Source organism: Nyctibius grandis, chromosome 1 (assembly GCF_013368605.1).
Source record: "Nyctibius grandis isolate bNycGra1 chromosome 1, bNycGra1.pri, whole genome shotgun sequence".
Classification (NCBI taxonomy): domain Eukaryota; kingdom Metazoa; phylum Chordata; class Aves; order Nyctibiiformes; family Nyctibiidae; genus Nyctibius; species Nyctibius grandis.
In genome coordinates, this window is record NC_090658.1 from 47,064,872 (window position 1) to 47,087,128 (window position 22,257).

General features: G+C 44.6%; 1 protein-coding gene across 3 annotated transcripts; it reads left to right on the plus strand.

The window, feature by feature from the left end:
* The first annotated feature begins 184 nt into the window (after positions 1–184).
* On the plus strand, positions 185–20,762 carry URB2 (URB2 ribosome biogenesis homolog). Of its 3 annotated transcripts, none has more exons than XM_068400955.1 (10): positions 185–229; positions 489–653; positions 1,884–2,060; positions 3,751–7,129; positions 9,143–9,303; positions 10,535–10,645; positions 11,586–11,828; positions 12,888–12,978; positions 14,633–14,772; positions 19,912–20,762. In XM_068400955.1, the coding sequence occupies exons 2-10, from the start codon at positions 528–530 to the stop codon at positions 20,107–20,109; spliced, it is 4,626 nt and encodes a 1,541-aa protein (XP_068257056.1). In that variant the 5' UTR covers positions 185–229; positions 489–527; the 3' UTR covers positions 20,110–20,762. The 3 variants fall into 3 exon arrangements, with proteins under 3 accessions (XP_068257056.1, XP_068257074.1, XP_068257065.1); XM_068400973.1 differs by having other exon boundaries at positions 3,751–5,335; XM_068400964.1 differs by lacking the exon at positions 19,912–20,762 and adding an exon at positions 17,108–17,280.
* Positions 20,763–22,257: the final 1,495 nt, after the last annotated feature.

The window sequence follows — 22,257 nt, forward strand, 5'->3', positions numbered from 1 at the left end:
GGCCGCTCCATGGCTGGCTGACACACGCCGCGGCGGGCGGGCGCGCGCGGGGGGGGGCGGGGGAGCGGGGCTGGGGCGGCCCCGCGCGCAGGCGCCCTCCGGCCGCCAATGGGCGCGGAGCTGCCCCCCGCGCCGCCTCCCGCGATCGGCGATCGGCTGGTGCTGCCTGGCGGGGACAGAGGTCAGCGGGGAGGGCGGGCGCAGCGTGCGGCGTGGGCCCGGCGGGACGGTGAGGGCCGGGCAGTGCCGGGGGCGCGGGGGTGAGATCCCTGCGAGGGGGGCAGGCGAAGGGGACTGGGTGCGTGGGGCCTGGTGGGGGAGAGGTGAGTGCTGGGGAGGACTGGGGTGCGTGGGGCTTGGGGAGCCGGGGTGCGTGGGGCCTGGTGTGCCCCACTGAGGGGGAGGCGGGCGGGGGGCGGTTAGGCCCTGAGCGGTGGTTGCGGGGCCACCTTCCCGTCCTACTGCTTTCTCTTTGGTGCTTCTTTCAGTCGTGTCTCTTCGCCTTCGGTGGCCCATGTGCCGTCCCCATGGCCGCGATCTACTCTGGGATTTACCTGAAGCTGAAAAGCGCCAAGACTTCTTGGGAAGACAAGCTTAAACTTGCCCGTTTTGCGTGGATTTCTCACCAGTGCGTTCTTCCTAATAAAGAGCAAGTAAGTACTCTTTAATGGTAAACGGAGAAAGAAAAAAAAAATTCCAGTAATTAATTGATACTGGGGATGAACTGATTTGTAAAATCCAGATCTAGTTGCTTAAGCGTTTGACCCTAGGTAGTAATGCAAATATATGTCCGATGGTGAATTGTGGGTGGCTCTTGATTTCTGTGTAGTTACATGAGATGTTTTCATAACATCATCTTTCAAGTAGCTTCAGCAGAGAGATCTGCATTAGGGCAGGACGAAAGAGTTTCTCATAGAGAGGGTAGCGTGTGTGTTCTGCCTCCTGGATTGATGAGAAACCATTGTCTTCAGACCTGTCATCAGTGTTGTTTAATATATCTTATACAGGATGCTCTAAAGTCTGATGCTTCTGGTCATAGTTACAAACAAGAACTTCAGGGTGGGAGAAGTGAGTGTAGCTACACTCTTGTTTGTTGGCGCTCTAAATTTGTGCACATGGAAGGAACGTGCTCTGGATTTGTGGGCTTCTCCTTGGAAGATGATTGGGTGTTCTCTGCTTGGAATCCACCCTCTCCCTTCAGGTCTTTTCTTTTGACCCTGTTCCCTGAAGGTCTGTTCAGTGTTTCCCCAAGCAAGGGGTGTCTTGTGCTGCTCCTCCAGTCTAGTAGTATTGTGGGCTCTAGGGTTTGCACCGTCTGAGATCAATGTTTTGAGTTCCTGTTACTTCAGTTACTTAGTATATTAAACCTAGCCATACACAATCAACTTATTTTGAAATCAGTAATTTAAGTCAGTAAGTTTCAACCTTTTCCCATTTGCACACATCTAAATTCCTAGGTCTGAATTTCTAGGTAGTAAATTTAAGCATACAAAGAAGAGGATGTGAAAGGAATACCAATTGTCAGAAACTGAAAACCATCTGATTCTTTAGGTTTTGATTTAAAAGACTATGTTTGCTAATCAGTATCAACTGTCAGAATTATACCTTGATGAAAGGGCCTTAGGATGTTGACTCCTGAAAGCTGTCTTACGAGGGTACAGGGGAGCACAGGGCCAACATTGGATTTGTAATGAAAGCTCTTAGGAATTTAGGTATTGGTTAAAACCTACAAGAGTGGACTTCTCTGCTCACTCAGAGCCTGTTCTTCTTGGATGTAGAGCAGTTCTCAAGGCACGAGTGCTGTAATTGTGAAGAGGTACTACTTTTGTCTTGTTCTCCTGTGGGGGTTATTAAAGATTGCTTCTTTTCCTTTTTGTTAATAGGTATTACTTGATTGGGTAAGCCATGCGTTGGTTTCATACTACAATAAGAAACCTGACCTGGAGGATGAAGTTGTTGAGAAACTCTGGGCATATCTAGATAATGTTATCCATAGTAGAAGACTACAGAATCTCTTAAAGAGTGGGAAGACAATCGGTCTCAGTTTTTCAATTGCACAGGTAACTAAAACTGTGTATATTTTGTAACATGCTGGATAGCAGTGTTTATCTTCTACAGTACATGACTCTTCCTCACAGTGTAGGGTGTTACGTGAAATATATAATAATTAATCTGATGGCTTTTAGGATCTCTAATAAAAACTTCTCTATTTCTGTTCTGCGATACAATTTGTATTTCTGCAGCACTAAGGCTGAAAATGGCAGAGCATTTTAATAATAACCTCAAAATTAATCTTTTTCTCTGTCTTTAACTTCTTCAAACTATCAGAGAGTGAACTGGTTTAAGTATTCCAATAAGTAAGTAAAAGCGCAGTTCCATATGTTGCTCTTCTATATTATTTACTGTTATATTGCCATTTTGCCTGGAAGTCTTAGGGGAAGAGAGAGATTTTCCATCAGTGTGTTTGGCCTGAGTACTTGTGCGCTGTGATGTGCTGGTCAGCAGACCCTGCAGCTTCTTATGATGACTCTGAACGGTGGTGGCGCCGAATCATTATTTATCTTACTCATATCATTATTTTAGCCTCAGCTGAAAGTGAATGGAGGAGACTTCAGTTACAGTTTAGAACTGAACAGAAAGTGTAACTTTTTATTCAGCTTCCTGGTTACAGAAATTGCAGAATTAGTGGGTGGCTGCAAAGGCAGTCAAAATGGCTGGAAAAATGACACTTTTAGTTGTGAGCTGGTTGGAAGGTAGCAGGAGAAGACTGTCTTTACCTGTGGAAATTGAGTTGTGAAGTTGGTTGGATGAAATCTGTGCTTCAGAGATGTTACGCAGAAAGTGTGCCAAATTTAAACATGTCTGGGTGTAAAAACCTGTCTGGCTGAAGATAAGGTGAGAGGTACAGGCCAGAGTACCCTAAAGACCAAGGACAGAGGTGGTAGAGGATCCGGTAGAAAAAAAATTAAGAACTTGTTTTCATCCAGTGGGGCTTGAGCCGAGGAGATGAACTGTCTACTACAAGATGTAAGGAGACAGCTGAGATTTTTGACTGTGGGATAGAGGCAGGTTTGTAAATTGTTACTGAATTTGTTTGCTGAGAAGATTGTCTGGAGGTGAGAAAAGGGAAAAATAAAAAGGGAATGAAAGGAGAAACCATAGGGAAACCAACACAAAGTTTGAGAAAAAGAAGGGAAATGAAAGTTCAAGTAAACATTAATTCTTTAGAGCTGTGTATCCCTCAAAGAGGAGAGAGAACAGTCCTTCAAATTCCAGATATCAGCACAGGAAACTGACTCTTTTTAAAATATAAAGATGATACTTAGTCATGGACATTCTTACTGAATAAGTATCCTGTACCACAGGTAGGACATGTGTTGTGTGGGGGTTTGTTGCTTATTTGGAACATAATTTTGGGGACCTTGCAAGACACTCCTTCTTTCTGCAGGATCAATTATTAGGATCAAGTATGGGTAGTCTTATGCTATTGCTGGTAGCACACATACTGAAGGAGGGCTTCCTCACTCATCCTGTGGTACAAACGAATGCAGAGACACTGTTCTGGCCAGGGGAGCTTCTAGTTTGAGACCCATGATATGAGAGGCTCAGCAGCAGCTGGTGGCAGGTCCCTGTTGCTTCCTTCTTGCAGCCAGAGCTCACAGAAGGTGTTGTTGGTTCATTATGATGAGCTTTATCTTTGTGTGCAAAATTGACTGTGAGTTTTTTGTTTTATTTTTTTTAAATCTTCAGGTCATAAATGAAAGGTTATCAGAGGCCTGTTCTCAAAAACCACCACAAAATGTTGGCACAGTGCTGAGTTGCTCCAGTGGCATCCTTTCTACTCCTTCCCTCTCCATCATTTACACAGCAAAGTGTGAGCTCTTGGTTGATCTCCTCAGCAAGCTGTCCAAGCTGGCATGTCAGCAGCTGGCTTCTGATGATGCTGTGGGCTCCCAGGTGTTTGGCGTCCTCCAACTTACCTTTGCTCAGTACCTCCTGATCCAGAGGCAGCAAACCAACCCAAATCGTGTGTTTGGGCAAGTGACAAGTCACTTGCTTCAGCCATGTCTGCTCCTGAGGCACTTGTTGACTGTGAGGAGCTGGACGCAGGCAGATGACAACCATGTGCGTCAGCACCTGAGCAGGGAAATCCGAAACCAAGTAGAAACTTTGCTGCAGGCTGGGTTATTCCAGCCTGAGCTTTTCTCATCCTACAAAGAGGAGCTGCTGCCAGAACAGGAACTCCAGGAGAAGAAGAAAGGAGCTTTGAAAAGTCTTTTGCTACCAGTAAACACAGTGCAGACCAAGCTGGGCAGTGGCTTTTGTGAACCTGCCCTCCATGCAGCTGTTGTGGCTGGTTCGGTGTCCCTGCTATATAAGCTCTTTCTGGACCAATACTGTAAGGCAGAAAACCACCTTGTGTGTTTCCACATGCTCAGCAGGCTTTTTGGCTGTCTCAGACTCTCTGGCCTGCAGCAGGATGTGAGGGAGGATATGCTTTCCCCTGCAGACTGGAGCACAGAGCTGCTTGCTTTGGAACAGCTTCTGAACTTGGTGCTTAGCAGTGATATCTATAATGTTGCTAGTGACCGTATCCGGCACAAGGACATACAGTTTGGGTTTTACCGCAAGCTAGCACAGATGTTGCTGGGTCACTCCCAAGCTTCCATCCCTGCTTGGTTCAGGTGTCTCAAACTCTTAATATCATTAAACCACCTTGTAGTAGAGCCAGACTTGGATGACTTAGTGGCCTCAGCTTGGATTGATGCTGAGGTCTCTGAGCCGCGTACGAAGAAGCCCCAGGAAGCTCTCATCAACACCATGTTTCAGACTTACTCCAAGCTGCGACAGTTCCCACGGCTCTTTGAGGAGGTGCTGAAAGTCATTTGCCAGCCAGCTGCTGATGAACTGAGGCTGCCTGTCTTCTCTGCTGGCCTGACAGTAAAGCTTCGTGAGTGCCTCCTTGAACTGCCTACCAACCAGATTCTGGACATTTTGTGTCTCTTTGTGGAGAAATGCCAGACCCTTATCATTCCTGCTGTTGAAGGGTCTGATGATATGGCCTTGAAGCTGCTGTCAGTGAGCTCGGTGCTGCACGCTTTTCTGTTCAACATGAGGAGCCTAGATGATGCCACTCCTTCCCCTGTGGTCCTTCGCGCTCAGAGTCTGCTGGCAAAGATGCAGAAGGGAATAATTCAGCCACTGATGGAGCTGCTGCAGGCTCCTAGAAGAGAGGAAGAGATGTCAGACCTTTGGCTAAGAAAGGCCAGTGACTCTGGTCTCCTCCTTGTTTACACTTGGATTGAAGTAGACACTTTGTTTGGTGTTAGCTGCAGTAAGTATGTGTCTCCAGCAGCTGAAATGGCTGGTGCTGTTGCTGCATCTGCTGTAAGGCATGGGGGCATTTCAGCTTCCTTCCCCGGTGTGGAGGAACGCTGCTGGGAGAAAGTCATTGAACTTGCAAATAATTTTGCCTCCACTAGTAAATATTGCTTAGAACTGCTCACGCTTCAGAAAATGAAGATGATTTTAATGCAGACCAAAGCTGACCTACAGGCCTTGCAGCATGCTGCAGCTTTCATCCTGGAGTCTGGGAGATCCAGCATGAGCAGGGGAGAATCTGAACCATGGGATGGAGATATCAGTGCGATAAGTGATCTCACCTACCCCACAGCCCACTGGCACCTTGTCATCTCCAACCTGACTATCCTGTTGCCGTATATTTCCCTGAAAGATGTAGAATATATTGCAAATGTGCTTCTAGAGACATTAGTATTGGCCAAAGCTCAGGAAGCTGCCACAGACCAGGAGCCTTCCATCAGCATTGGAAAGATATTTCTTGGTTTGATATATAGCTCCTTTCTCCCAGAAATGAAGGTCCTGCATTGTGCTTTTCTGACCAGCCTTATTCATCAGTTCGCTAGGGTGCTGCCCTCTGCTGACAGGGGTTCAGCAGATCTGCCACTTCAACAGCTGTCTGCAGATAACATACCTTGGCACAAAGAAATCCTGGCTCCTTGTGGACCTGTTGACCCATTGGAAGCACCACCATCAGAAAAAAACCTGAAGGATGAGCTGAGCTTGTCTTGGAAAACACTGGAGAAAGTTGCGCAATGTATAGTATTGTTAGCAAAAAGTGGCTGCCCTGTCACCCTACAAGAAAGTCAGCTAGAAAGCTGCTTGGGTTTGCTAGAAATTGCTTCTCTTCTGAAACTAGACAGTCTTCTTCCCTCTGACTGTACCCGGTGTTTTCTGCTGCTGCTGTCCCTGCTAGCCAATACCAGGGCTAGTGTCTCTTGCAGCAAGCTGTTATTGCTGAAGTTTTTAAGTACCTGCTTCCAGCTCCTGAGGTGTCTACAAGCTGGCAGGAATGCCAACTCTGTTTTTAAGGTGTTTCATGCCAGCGATATTCTTGAGGCTGTCATGAGCTCCCAGCTTACAGCTAGCAAATTCTTCACTGATGTTTTGACTGTTCCTGTTTGGGCACAGTATCTCCAGGAAGTCCAAGCCTTTTTGGAAAACTTTCTTCAGATGATTATTGAAAGAAGGCAAAGTGTGAGGCTCAACTTGGAAAAGTTCATGTCTTTCCTGGTGAGCTGCAAGCCAGACATTGGTGCAACCAAAAGCAAAGGCTGGAAAAACTGGAATTCTGCAGCTGAGCAGTTACTGCTCATGGCATTCACCACACTGTGTCATGTTGTCACACTCTACCTTCAGCAGCTGCCAGAAAAGAAGCTGCAGTCTGCGAATGTACTGACTGCCCTGTTGGAGCCAGTAGTTCTGCAGATGGTCAGAACCGTTGAACATGGTCTTCAGAGTAACACCCAAACCCAACCTTTGCCTGTAGCATTCATACCATCTGTCACTACTCTTCTCAAAGCAGATCTAAGCCATGCTGTCAGAAAGGGCTGGCAGAAGGAGCCCAGTGAGTTTTTGGAGCAACCTCGTATTAAACTGTACCAAAAGTTTTACTCTCAGATACTGAGAGAGCTGCCTTGCACAGGAGGTAATCTGCAGTTCCTTCAGTCTGCGTTGCAGTTCCTAATGGTCTTCTGCTCAGTGCCAGAGCTGTATCCTGGAAAAGAAACTGCGGTCACGGTTGTTTTTGCTATAAAAAAGCTTCTCACTGGTATGAAAACTCTCCACTCCTTTGAAAATTTTGCAGCGCAGAGGCGCGTTAAAAGCCATGTAGAAAAACATACAGCTTTTTGAAAAGTCTGTAACTATTTACTTGTGTTAAAGCAGTAGGCTATCCTTTTATGAATGGATAACAGGAAAATTTTCAAGGAGGCAATGTTGTGGTACCTGGACCACAGCCACCATCTAATTTGGTAATGATCTTTTCCTAGAAGATGCAAACATCTTAATAAAGTTGAGGTCCTCAGTTACTCAACCCTGTAGAACATTTTGACAGTAACTGGAACGTGGTAATACTTCTGGATGTAGGGATGTGGTAATACTTCTGGATGTAGGGCTGAAGGTGCAGTGTCCTACTCGAGTAGTTTGTATAGTAGGCACGACTGAAGCAGCTGATGTGCACCAGGTCAGATCTGATATGTCTCATCTGAGCATCTCTGAGGACCTTACAGTAAAATACTCATCTTTTTTTTGTACCTGATAGGTGAGGTTGTAAAACAAGGAAAGTCACCTAGCTGTTAAAGATGCTGAACACCTGTAATTCTGATAAAGTCTGTAGGAGATTGGCAGATCAGTCCCTTTATCACCATCAAATAAAGAGCCAGAGTTAGAAATAGCACGAAAAAACTCTCTTGTCAGCTGTGTGACCTCACGGCTCCTTTATATTGTCTCATTCTGAAAGCCAGGTGAACTAAACACAGCATAGATGTAACTGTTCTCTTTGACTTCTCCGAACAGTTGAATTTGTCTAGCTTAATACTAACGTGCTCTAGTGCAGTGGTCTCCAAACATTTTTGACTGTGCACACTTATCAGAAAAAAAAAAAATTGAGCATGCACCCCCAATATGTTTGTTTATAAATTATATGCGTGTTCTGCTCCTCTAGTATACTATGTACATTACAAAGCATGCACAAAAGAAGTTAAAAGCATGAGATGAAGGTGAAATAAACACTGGTTTTACATTTTATTTATTTATTAAAGGTATTTTATTTATAATTCCCACACCCCAATGGATTGTCTTGTGCACACTTTGGGATGTGCACACCCCACTTTGGAGGCTACTGCTCAAGTGAACTACAGTCATGATGTCAATGTTTGTTTTGGCAACAGGTAGCTAAGAACAGAGCATAGCTCTCCATGGAAAATCCGGTCTTGAATTTGCGCAGTTGAGTTTGAGCTAGAACTTACACCTAGATACAGGCTTAGTATCTAGCCTGCATTTTGATCCTTCAGTGTTGTGGGGTTCAGGAAGGGCACTGAGAGCAGGGATTTCACACGAGAACTAGGGATCTTGAGGAAGTGTCAATTGCTGTAATTTTTCTGCTGACCTCTCTCTCGTCCTGTGCCTCACTTTGCTAGTGTAAGACTGGTAAAGTGCTTTAGCCTGGAGACATAATTAATCACTGTAAAAAGCTGTAAGACTTTCTGATGAGTAAGTCAAGTATTAAATAAGATGAAATACGGATTCCTGTTGAAGACGACTTTCAGCATTGCCGCAGATCTTGTGGATACTTGGAACTAAGAAACAAGCCTTCAGAATAGGTTAAGATACAAGCTAGTCCAGGACTGTCTATGTAGTAATAATTGAGTAAGTGGGAAGTTGACTTATGATCAGCAGAGACCTCAACTTTGTCGGCTTAGTGCTTTTGTGACTTGTGATGGCTCTTGGGCCAGCATTTGTAGTAAAGCCTTGTGGCTTGTTTAGCCTACTCCGTTGGCTTATGCGCACACTTTTTTGTAATATTTCTGTACTACCGAAGGCTTTTTATTGGTGTGATGACTGCTCTGCGAACCCTAGGGTAGGAAATACCTGAGAACAGCAATTCTTTGCACTGGGGGGGGGTGGGGTGTGGGTAAAGGGAAAGCATAGGGCCCTCTTTGCATTTGAGTGTTAAAAAGGTACCTACAGAGCTGTTTTAAGGTTTGATTCGCCCTGTTCTTACCTGTGGAAGTCCCTGACTTGGGAGTTGATTAAGGCATGCTTGTGTCTCTCGAATATGCAGGTCCTGCAGTCACAACCCAGGTGATCCAAAGCATGGAGATGGAGCTGACAGAAGTGCTTGTCCAGCTGCTGGGAAACTGCTCTGCGGAGGAGTTCTATACCATAATGAGACTGGTGCTGCAGGGACTTGAAATGAAGAACGTTTGGCACCAGAAGGCTAAAGTAAGGCATGAGCTTAGTTTATTGTCAACTTCTTCCTTCAGTTTTCTGTATCTTGAAAAAAATTTGTTAGCTGAATGACATCTGATAAATATTTTTTCTTCTTCCTGGTTTATGTTCAGTGGTCAGGTCAAATTAATTTACATGGTTAAGGGCTTGGTGACTGTGCTTTGGAGAAATGTTCTGGATATAAATTGAGAGAGTGGAAAAATCATGGAAACCTACTGGAAAAAACTTTCTGTCCAGTTTAAGGACTCAGCAGTCTTAATTCCATGTATTGTCAACAAAAATCGCACAGCTGTGATGTTACAGGTCATGCTGAATTTTTTTTTCTCCTTGCTGATCAGAGCTCTTGCACAGCAGATACTAGCAGTCAGTGAGTTTAACCACTGTTTGTCTGTGGCTCTTCCTAACAGGGTTAAAGGCATTTTTAAAAATGCTGGCATTTTTATGGAAAACCAAAACTGCACCTGTGCTTTTGGTATTTGTCTCTATAAAGACTTCTACTCTGTAATAATCAGATACCACTCAGTAGCTTTTTAAATACTATGCCTTTCTCCAGAGCAGCTTAAGCAGCAGTGGTAACGTATGGAACACTTCGGGCAAAAAAGCCAGCTGTATCCTCCCTAGAAAGCTCAGTGACTTGAGAATGAAACCTGGATTAAACTTGGGGGTTTGTCTGGCTCTGTCTTATTTGTCAGAAATAGACATGGGTATGCTGCATCAATTCTTGATATGTCTTTTTGAAAGCGTATCTGGAATTCCTGTACTATGCATATAATTCCTGCCACCTGAGTATAGCTTGTAATATGTTTCTTTAATCAGTCTGTCATAACAGCCAGCAAGTGAAAAAAACCCTGCTGCCAAATGCAGCATTCTTAACTATAGTGTACTGGTGTCTCTGTATTCCCTCTGCTTCCCTCTGTTATCTAGTGGCAGTTGAAGGAGAGGGCTTTCCTTTCTTAAAAATCACGTAAGCCTTTTTGTACAGTAATTTGATTCTAAAATAAATGTGGCATGCAGTACATTTGAGCCAGTGCTGCTCAGCATATTGAGTTTTGTTGAGCTGCTGCTTACTTCACAATTTCCAAAGAGATCTGTTGGTGGAGGACCTTCATGTGTCAAGGCTCTGGTAATGCTCAAAACTGCCACTGCCCTTGAAATAGCTCTTCTGTACTTGAAAGGAGCCAGTGCCTCTTGTACCTGTGACTGATCATCAATCTGCTTTCTGCAGGAAGTATTGTCAGCTGTTACACTAACCAAATTGTTGCTCAGCTGCCCGTTAAGTGGAGACAAAGAGAAAGCTTTCTGGTTTGCCAGCCCACAGATAATCACAGCTTTAGCTGTAAGTATCTCTTTAGTGTAACTTCATTACCTATCCCTTTTATTTGTTGGAATCTGTTGTGGTTACATCTAACATGCACAGAGGCATACAGAAACAAAAAAGTTGTGGGTACTAGACAAATCGATACCAGATTCACCTGCACTTTTTTGTCTAGACCCTTTCTCTCCTCCTTTCGCAAGTAAATCTCCTCCTCCGAGTGCAGTGTGTAGGTTATCAATTTCTGATTATCAGTAATTTTCTGAGACTGCACCATGTAATCTGGAGCTTGGGAGAAACTTGCTAGGCTGCAGGGAAGAGAGTCTGAGTCTCCTGCATTTCCTCGTGTCCAAAGGAGAAGGTAACTTTCAGCCATGTGTTGCAGCAGAAGCCAACAGCAGCAAAACAAAAATAAAATAGTGCTGATATTGAAAAAATAATATAAATTCACTGAATAATGAATGGGAAACTTAACTGAAAGTAACCAAACCCAGGTTTCCCGTCCTTTGTACAGCATACAAACCTAGTGATGTAGGTTTTTCTTCTCTCATGGTGATGGTGTCTCTAGACCACAATTTCTCAGATGTTGGCTCTGCAATGCCTGGGAATCATAAGCATGCAATTTCTGCCCTTTATTTGGTAGCTCTGCATGCTTGTAAAGGAGAGAACTGTATCAATGCATTCATGCGAGGAAGTGCAAAGAGGTGCTGTGTGTCAGAGAACTGGGGAGTAGCTAAAATTCCACACTCACAGCAATGCTTGCTTGGAATGCATCATATGCATCCTCGCCTGGGGTGCAGATGCACCAAAATGGCTAAAGTGCAGGACTCTCCCTGCCAGTCCAGCTTGCACCAGCCTAGTTCCATTGACTCAAGTCAGAGCATTATGTTTCTGTGGTGTGTGAATGCTAGTGATAGGTGTCTAATGTGCTCACTCCTCCTTACCTGTTCCTGTCTTCTTGTAGATGCAAACCAAAGAGGCCTGTCAGGACCAGTCACTCATTTCCACCATAGTTATACCTATTCTAGAGACTGTAGCAGCTCTGCTAAGGCAAGGAGAAGGGGTTCTCTTGAATCCGCACCATGTGTCTTTGGCATTCAGTATTCTCCTGACAGTCCCTCTGGATCGTCTGAAGACTGAAGACTATCGCAGTGTCTTCCTGGGAATCCATGAAGTGCTCTTCTCCATTGTGCAGTGTCATCCGAAGGTATATCTGTGAGGGGGTGGGAGGAGGGGAAAAAGGTAGAAAGAACCAACACGGACCAGTGATGAGAGTTGCTGGTTTTTTTTTTAGTAGTGGTTTTGAAATAATTTGTCCTGATAGTATGAAAGTGCTTTGTACCACTTGTCATTTAAAAGGCTGGGAGTCTCAAAATCATATCATTTCAGTTGCTCTCCTGCTTAGTTTTATGCCTGCGTTGTTGGTCTTTGGCAGCAGATTACTTATCAACATCTGATGCTAGATTATAATAAAACTTTCCCTCTTTTAACGATTGACTTCTAGAAGCAGAAGTGGCTCAGGCCTTAGGACCTCATTCTCACTGGAGATCAAGATTCTGGAGTCCTTTGAAAATATAGGGCTTAGACATGTTAGAAGTTGGTGACTATCAGACATTGTACCATCCTGGTGTTTTTGTCAGCCTTCTGGCACGGGAAAGTGAAGACATGCCAGGACTTGCACAGGGTTAGAGATACTCCTATGTGAAATATGTAAGCAGAGGTGGATGAAAAAAGGAAAAGGGCCCCATGCATTTGTATCAGAATTGAGAGTGAAGAAAGTTAAAGATAGGGAAATGGCAAATTCTAAAAGCAAGGCAGTATGCATTGCTAAAATGCCTTACAAAAACCCTGTAGTAGAAAACCGTCTACCCAGGCTGTTTTCACACAGGGATCTGTAGTGTTACTGGACCCTGCATTCTGTGAATCTGTCTGGCTACACAGTTCTCTACCAACAAGAACAAATTCCCTATACATTAGGTTACTAGATCAAATGCTGCTTTGGAGAGATGAAGTAACTCTAATATGACATTTACTTGTTATTTATATTTGAATATGACGAGAGCTGCAGTCCTGCTCCAGGATTCTCATGTGCTAGATACTGTGTGGATGCAGAATGAAAAGATAGTTTCTGCTCCTGACAGCTGTGTAAGCTATATAGTTTCCTTCACAGGAACTGATTTCCCTCAGACTATGGGGTGGTGTACCTTTACCCTCTCCACTCCCTTTACTATATAATCTCAGGTGTTTTTATTTCATGTCTTTGCAGGTGCTGTTGAAAGCAGCACCGTCTTTTCTGAACAGTTTCCATCGTCTGGTTGTTTCTGTCATGCATGAAGGACGTCAGAAAGGAGACAGAGGTACCATATCTTTTCCACTTTTGCATTATATGTATACACACTGTAATTTTGTATATTCTAGAAGAGGAAATGCAGAACAAAGCAGTCTGACACCAGAAGCAAAGTCCTCAAAAACCTAGCTGTGGCGTTGAAACTGTTAGCCCTACCTGTCCTTTATGTAAAATTGACGCTGTGCTTTGTAGTATCATGGGCTTATGAAGATAACTGAGGCTCTGGTGGAGCTGCATGCAGGCAGCACTGCTTTAGGTGAATAAGGTGTTTTTCACTGACTGGCTGGCAAGTAGACAGGAGCCGGTAAAGCTTGCTGTGCCCAATTTCTGCTCTTGCTATGAACCTCTGTGCCTGAAAGCGTTGTGGCTGTGAACTCTGGTGATACATGCTAATATGCCTGAGTTACAACCTCAAGTTGATCCTACTAAATGGAGCTTCTTCAGACTGGAACTGTGTTTACTACAGACCTGAATTTTCACCATTCTATGCTAAGCATAAAGCCAGAACATTACACATATCTGAAGCATCAGTTGGGATTGGATGATATATCTGTATGGTCAAGGATTTGGAATTAGTGTAGTTAAATATCTCAAAAGGAAGAAAAAAAAAGACTTATTACTGGAAGTTATTAAAGAATTTGCATTGTCAAAGTAGCCAAGTCAAAGATCTTCACAGCGATTAAGGTAATCATCCTGTGCTTTATGCCAGTCAGGACACAAATACCCTGTCATTAATAGTGTTGACTTTTTGAGACAAGTTGACTTCATAGCCTTCAACTAGTTGTGTCCCAGCTTTTCGTTGATGTCCTACAGCTTATGCCATGTTCAGATTTATCTCAGCTGATATGTAGCCCAGAACTGCGGGCAAATATAAGTGTGTGTATGCATCATGGAGGAATATACTAACACAGGCTCATTGATAGAGGAAAAGGTATGTTAAACTGGTGCCAAACTTTTAGAATTTGCTAGCTTCTGCAATATGTTTACATAAGGCAGGGTCACAGGAAACTTATGGGTATGTGGCATTCTCAAGTTGAAAAACATGCTATTTATCTTTGCAGGATTGTTCCATTTCCATTACAGATAACATGAAAGTGATTTCTAGATTTCCCTTCTCCCTTTTTTGTGTTAGTTCTCTTCATTCACTGCCTACTGAGTAAATTCTCAGGTGATCTCTCCAGTCTCACTTTAAATATCTCCAGTGATGTGGCTTCTGCTGCTGTATTCCACATAAGAGATCTCATCGGAAAGCTTTCTTACTATGCTCTAAGAGATGTCTTCTGATTTTCTGTAGGTAGAGCATGTAATTTTCCGTTTCTTTGTTCTCTCCTCCACAGCACTAGTTGGGACTGAATCATGGAAGGGACTACAGCTGCTGCTTTTAGCACTTCAGCATCTATAACAAATACTTTTTGCCTTGCAGTGCATGTGGAGTTGGAATCAGCATGCTCTTACAAAATAACCATTGTAAGAGATGTATGTGGTGTGTTGTGGGGGCATGGGGGGCCTCTCAGCTCTGGCTTGATAAGAAAAGAAGATAAAATGGGCAAGCTGGTGTTGGCTTCATGTAGTTCAAGAATCATGGAAGACTAGGTGATTCTTTGGTTTTTTTCCTAGTGTTTTTCATCCTCAAATGCTGACCTGCAACTCACATTCTGTTCTAGGCAACACAGATGAATTTGAAGTTATACTGAAGTGTGCACACTTGGTGGAACGGATGTATACTTATATCGCTGCAGAAATGGAGGACTTTACTGTGTTTTCTGCTTTCATTGTGGCTCAGTATGTGACTGAATTGCAGAAGGTAACATGTTATTATCCATCTTGAAAGTGCCATGGTATTGTGCTGGCTTTGGAGTTCCTGTTCCAAAGGCAACTGTGTTATGTTTTATAAAATCTGTGAAGTTGCTGTGCCTTATGGGGATACAGGTTTGATCCAGACTCTGTTATTTAGAGCAAGAGTTCCTGAGAATCTTTCTTACCCAGCTCATGAAAACTTTCTAAAGGTGTGGGCTGTGGTTTTTTTTAGGCAAAACAATGCAATGCCTATTTACAGAACTGCTTTGCTTTTCTGTCATGTTGGGTGTTGCTTCTTCTTCACGTGGTAGTTAGGTTCTTCTCCCAGCTAGTCTCAGTTGTCCAGGACTGATAGCAGGTAGGGCCCCATCTAGCAAAGTAATGGAGAAAAATTCTTCTGGAAAATATATTTTAATCTGGTCTAAATGAGTAAGTGAATGGAAGAAATGTTACTAAGCCAGAGAATACCGCCCACTGTAGGAGAAGATCAGGTTTGAGACCATCTAAGGAACCTGAAGGTGCACAAGTCCATGGGACCTGATGAGGTGCATCCACGGGTCCTGAGGGAACTGGCGGATGAAGTTGCTAAGCCGCTATCCATCATTTTTGAGAAGTTGTGGCAGTCTGGTGAAGTTCCCACTGATTGGAAAAGGGGAAACGTAACCCCCATCTTCAAGAAGGGGAAAAAGGAAGACCCGGGGAACTACAGGCCAGTCAGTCTCACCTCTGTGCCTGGCAAGATCATGGAGCAGATCCTCCTGGAAACTATACTGAGGCACACGGAAATCAAGGAGGTGATTGTTGACAGCCAACATGGCTTCACCAAGGGCAAATCGTGCCTGACAAATTTGGTGGCCTTCTACGACAGGGTTACAATGCTGGTAGATAGGGGAAGAGCAACTGATGTCATCTACCTGGACTTGTGCAAAGCATTTGACACTGTCCCACATGACATCCTTGTCTCTAAATTGGAGAGACATGGACTTGACGGATGGACCACGTGGTGGATAAAGAATTGTCTGGATGGTCGCACTCAAAGAGTTACAGTCAATGGCTTGATGCCCAAGTGGACACCAGTGACGAGTGGCGTTCCTCAGGGGTCGGTATTGGGACCGGTCCTGTTTAGCATCTTTGTGGGCGACATGGACAGTGGGATTGAATGTGCCCTCAGCAGGTTTGCTGGCGACTCCAAGCTGTGCGGTGCAGTTGACACGCTGGAGGGAAGGGATGCCATCCAGAGGGACCTTGACAGGCTTGAGAGCTGGGCCTGTGCAAACCACATGAAGTTCAACAAGGCCAAGTGAAAGGTCCTGCATGCAGGTCGGGGCAATCCCAAGCACAAATACAGGCTGGGCAGAGAATGGATTGAGAGCAGCCCTGAGGAGAAGGACTTGGGGATGGTGGTTGATGAGAAGCTCAACATGAGCTGGCAATGTGCGCTTACAGCCCAGAAGGCCTGGGCTGCATCAAAAGCAGCATGGCCAGCAGGTCAAGGGAGGTGATTCTGCCCCTTTACTACCGTCTCATGAGACCCCACCTGGAGTACTGCGTTCAGCTCTGGGGCCCCCAACGTAAGAAGGACATGGAGCTGTTGGAGCAAGTCCAGAGGAGGGCCACGAAGATACTCAGAGGGCTGGAGCCCCTCTCCTATGAAGACAGGCTGAGAGAGTTGGGGCTCTTCAGCCTGGAGAAGAGAAGGCTCTGGGGAGACCTTCTAGCAGCCTTCCAGTATCTGAAGGGGGCCTACAGGAAAGCAGGAGAGGGGCTTTTTACAAGGGCAAGTAGTGACAGAACGAGGGGTAACGGTTTTAAACTGAAAGAGGGTAGGGTTAGATTAGATCTTAGGAAGAAATTCTTTACTGTGAGGGTGGTGACACACTGGAACAGGTTGCCCAGAGAAGTTGTGTCTGCCCCCTCCCTGGCAGCGTTTAAGGCCAGACTGGACGAGGCTTTGAGCAACCTGGTCTAGTGGAAAGGTGTCGCTGCCTGTGGCAGGGGGGTTGGTACTAGATGATCTTTAAGGTCCCTTCCAACCCAAACCATTCTATGATTCTATGATTCTATGAATTGTTAGTTTTTCAGTAATTCTCCTTCTGTACCAAAGATACCATTCCGATCCTTACTGAAAACAACTACTCCTGCTATTATGGATGCCAGAGCCAGATCAGTAGCTTCTCACATCCAGACCTAAGTTAAAATTGTCATTCTGTTCAGCCTGATGGATTTACATTTCATCAAGGTTTGAATGCTGCTTGCATTGCAAGTACCTGCAAATTGATTATTTGTGGCTCTGGCCTACATGGGCTGAAATACAGAAAGGAATTTTAGTCTTTGTTTTTTAGGCGCTCTTACCACGAAAATATCCTACCTGGTGCTATGTTTCTGAAGGATTATGGTGTAACCAGTGTAACTAACGATGAAGGTTGTTATGGAGCTTAAACTCATCTGCCTTTACTGCCTGGCTTTTTTTCCAAGGTTTGGGAGCAAAACAATGGGATATGTCAGTTTTTAGCCATGTTATTTAGTGTTCCTGGTAAGTTGTTTATTGTTTACATAGTAAACATAGTAGTTCAGCAAATACTAGGGACAAATTACTGTTAAGACTACTTCTGCTGTATTTAACTATCTCTGAACTCTGAAATCTGTTCATCGCTGAATGTAAGTCAGAAAGGCTGCCTTGAATTGTTAAATGACCTTTTCAAGTTCAAAGGACACTTACCTCAGTGTTACCAGGAGTACAAGGTCTCATGAGACTTCTAGGAAAGTTTTGTGCAATACTTTCACTGGGAAGTGGAAAGTGATGGATGATAGCTGAAACCACAGAGCAGTAATGTATGTATGGAACCTTTGGGCGTGGAAGGGGGAATTGGTGTAGTGAGCCACCAGATGCTGTGACAAAGGGGTGTTTTCTATCTGACAGAGTAGATAGATCACAAGTAGGTGATGATTTATTTGCTCATTAGACTGGTGAGAGCTGATGGATATTGGAGGAAGGGGAGGCCTCAGCATGCCTGTCTTACGAGGGCACGTACACATCTTTCATGTTGCTCTGCAGAGGGAGAGAAAAACTCCTTTAACCATTCATCTCTTCTGAGTCCAGATCAGTGGCTTTCAGCCTGTGATCTGAAGACCCTGGGGGTCCGTCAAAGCTAACTGAGAAAAACATGTTGGTAGATTTAAGTCTTCACATGAGCATCTGCACACTTACTGGAACCCTTTTAAGGGTCTGCAAACTAAAACTGATGAAAGCTACTGGCCTAAACAGTCACTCCTAAAGTAGTTGTGTAACAGTTCCTTCAGTACTTCCTCTTTATACCAGGAAATAAAGTATCCTTGTGAATTATTTTGTGTTAATCTAGAAAGACTCATTGCTGGAGTGGGTGGCATCTATAGCTTCTTTCATACTTTTGACAGTGCTTTTCCCTTGTTGTCTATGAGCTGTTGCTTAATGCAGCAATAGTGAAGTACCTCTTCACACATTTAATGTCTCACATCAAGGGCTCTGTAATGCTTGACAAATTGGTTGTGCTAACTGTATAGACCATAAAACACAAGCATAATTAACCGCCAGCCAGTAGTGGCAGCTGTTTAAATCTTTAATTCTGCTTCCCATAGTGTTATTGGAGGGTGTTTATAGGAAACTGCACTGCAAAGCAAGAATGGCTCAAATAAGGCATGGGTCCAGATTAATTTGTGATGTAAGGGATGCAGTTCCATTAACTGCAGCTCTGAGGTATCGGCTTATCCCAAGTGGGACATCTGGTCCATCTTGTCAGTAGCAGTGGGTTTTCCTGTCCTCATTCTCTGCAGTGATTTCTCTGCCCTGGGAAGGGAGAGGCCAGCCCAGTGCATTCACTGGGAGCTGTGATGCTCAACCGTTCTGTTACTTCAGTGGATGGTGCAGGAAGAAATAACATCTGTTATAAACCTGCTAATAGATCAACTGACAGAGGGGAAAAAATGACAACCTTTTGGACGTGCAAACTCTTCAGGGTCACAGATCCAAAGAAAGGCTTGTGTGCCTTAATGCCTGCTATATGTTTTTTCCCAGCTATGTTAGCAGGTCTAATGAAATATATTAGCTGTTTTACATTTAGGGCGGAAAGAGAGCAGGAGCCTGTCACAGTGATTAGGAGTGCACTTCATTAGTGGAAAGTTTATTAGTTGCCTCAGGAAGAAAGAAGTCTGAATTTTAATGACAGCTTTTTATGTAATTTTCATTAGGCCTGGAGTGCAGAGGCTTAGGTCTGGAGGCATAAAGCTAATTTTGGGATTCAGCAAAGATAAGACATGGTTCTTTGGCAAAAATAATGTGATTATGCCAGAGGCCAGCACCGCCTCAGGCAGTGAAGTATTTAGCAAGTGATTTGTGAGCACAGGACAAATTTCAGTTAGCCTGGAGCACCAGAGGACTCCAGAGTCAGCACTGATGTTCCTTGTTGAGGGGTTGAGCAGGGGTTGAGCAGGGGTTACAATGGCAGGAGCAGGGCACAGAGTCCTGCGTCATTCGATGTATTCCTTCAGCTTTCTGTATGACTTCAGGCAAGGTACTCGATTCCTGATGATAAAGCAGATCAAGGAAATGCATATCTCCTGAGCTTTTTGAAAGCTTCTTTTATTAAGGCTTATACGTTGAACTCCTCAGATACAAATTGTTAGATAAATATCAAGTTGTTAAGTGATAAGTTAAAATTGATTGACTACCCAGTGGAAATGATCGAGTAGCCTAAAGGAAGTGCTCATTTGAAACTGAGACTTAGGAGCATACAGCTAATATGAGACATACCAGAATCTACTGATATGTGTAATCCAGGGCAAGTATTTTAGGGTTTTTTAATTACAATTTTTCTGCTGAGGAGTTTTCATATGATTCCATGATGATCAGTGTCTTTGCCCCTGCAGCAATGCGTATAGTAGCGCTCCTGTGCATTTTGTTGCAAGGGGCATGCTTGTTCTGCAAAACACGTTTGCAAAAATTAGGAAAATATTGCACAAGTCAAAATCTTGGATTTTATCTAATGGGCTGTTCCAGATGGTCTCGTGCACTGGATAACATGTTGTCAGCATTTAATGTACACTGACTGTGGGAAGGGTGTTTTCTTGCCTTTTTGTCTCCAAGTTTAATGCAGTTTTGTTGTGCTCATAGGTGACTTTGCACCCGGCTGTGAAGAAACATCTCACAGAAGGGATATATCACATCCTTGACCTTTGCATTGAACGAGACATCAAGTTCTTAAATGCGTCGCTACCAGCAGGTGTGAGGGAGGTCTTTAAGGATCTGTATGGTGATTACAACCACTACCACAAAGCAAAGAGACATGGAGAGGAAAAGTATACTGCGTGATGAATCCTGCCTGATGCTGCGCAATCAGTTATGAATTGATCTTGCAGTGCTCAGAAGATCGTCAGTTGCTGTTTGGTTTGGGATGACTAGTAAGAGGGACCCTGAAGAGGGTCCTCTAAACATGGATGGCATCTATCTCTCTACAGCCAGCCTTCATAATGGGGAAACGGGGAACGGGGAGGGAGGATGTGCTGTTAGGTCTGGTCCTGCTGTGTGCCATAAACAGCAGAACTGCTGCACCTGTGCTGGCTGTGGTGAACTCGCTGGGAGCCCTGGGGAGCTCGATGCAGTCTGGCAGCAGGTGTCAGGCTCTGGCACATCACAGTGTTTTTCTGTGGAAGCAATAATCTGGTGTAAAAGCCGGTGAGGGTTATAACTCCTGCTCTTGCTTACATGGTAACCAGAATTAAAGCAGTTAAAGTGCTTATTTTTTTACCCTGTTATTTTACATTTTTTTACTGAAGAAATTTATGACTTACACAGCTGTGTGGTAGGCTACTGTGCAAAACTGTGAAAATACAGTAAAATATTTGAAAGTTTGTATCTCTTTGCTTGATCAGTTTTGCTCTTGAGTCCAGCCCTGGGCAATCCAGTCTGACCTATCGAATTTCCTTCCCAACTGAATTATCCTGTGATCTCATGGTAATCAAAAAGACTGACTACTTAGAGCTCTGGTCGATTTACTGTCATTAAGCAATTACACTTAGTCATCTGAGCTGCGGTCGCTCTCAGTGTACATTTTTAGCTTGTGACAAATGCTAAGTACCAAGACCTATCTGAGACCTTTTTGGTCTAAGCTGGGCCTTGTTGCTTTGCATTCGCTCTAGGTTAAGAGTAAGCCCTGGACTTACTGCAGCTCAGCTGATGGTAATTTAATAAGCTGTGGTAAATTAATCACATTTGAGCCTGTAAGAAGCTTTATCAAATAGCTCCCTTTCATTAGCTAAACTACAGAAGTTTATTTTCTTGAAAATGATAGAGACTAAAGATCCAAACTTTGATGTGGGTGGTAAAACAATCTTCACATGTGCACGCAGGTAGCCGTAAGAACTCAGTACTCTCATGTGTTTGTCTGCTTTAATCTATAGATAACTGGGTGGGCAGAGGAAGACTGGAATGCGGCTTACCACTTTTACTGGGTCTGTCTGCCTCATAGGAAGGTCCAAAGGATGAAGTCTGGCTGAGGCAGGAGACTCCAAGTGGCACAGACAAGGGAGGTGAGCAGGGCTGTGGGGAAGCTGAGGCACGTGCAGCTGGACTTTGGGGCGGGCAGGGCAGGGGCATGGCATGGCATGGCAGGGGCATGGCATGGCATGGCATGGCAGCTGCTGTCTGACATAAAGCACTTCCTGCTCCTCCTGCACTTCCCTGCTGGCTGTGGCCCTGGCAGGGCACTTCTGGCATACCACAGACCTCCACTGGGACTGTGACTAGGATGTGGCATCAGGTCCCTGGCCCATGGGCAGCTCCTGGATGGTGCCTGCCCCTGGCCCTGTGGCAGCTACCTCTGCAACTCACACTGGTGCCTGCTCACCTCCTTCATCTTTGCCATGTGGAGCCTCCTGTGCTGGCTAAACTTCATCCTTTGGACTGCAGATGATCTTCCTCACATCCCGAACAAGAAGCTTAGAGAGAAAGCTTTGATGCTGTGCAAGTGCGGTTCAGAAGAGCCGCAACAGTGGTATGTTATCAACGCTGTTCTAGCTGCAAGTGCAAAGCACAGCGCTGTATGGGCTGCTAAGAAGCAAGTTAACTCCATCCAAGCTGGACTCCGTTTATTACTGTGCCATTTCTGCATTTTATTTCAAAGCTGAAAAGCTGATGTGGGCTGGCATTGGGAAGGGCAGTTACTGCTGCCCCGCCAGGCTGACACTGAAGTGCTGGTAGGTCCCAGAAGGGAAAGCTGTATGAGCTGGGTGCAGCCAGATGGGCACCAGAGCGAGGAGGGCTCCAGGGTGAAGACAGTTAATATGCCAGTAAAGCAAAGGAAGGTTATGAGCATTGGGAGAGGATCTGGAAAGAACAGAGTGAAAAACAGAAAGCTAGGTTTGGAGCGGGGGAGGAAGGAAGTGAGGTAGCAACTCTGGCGTGTAAGTGTCAAGGCTCCCCTGATGTAGCCAGATGGTTGCAAGCCACACACATAGCTCA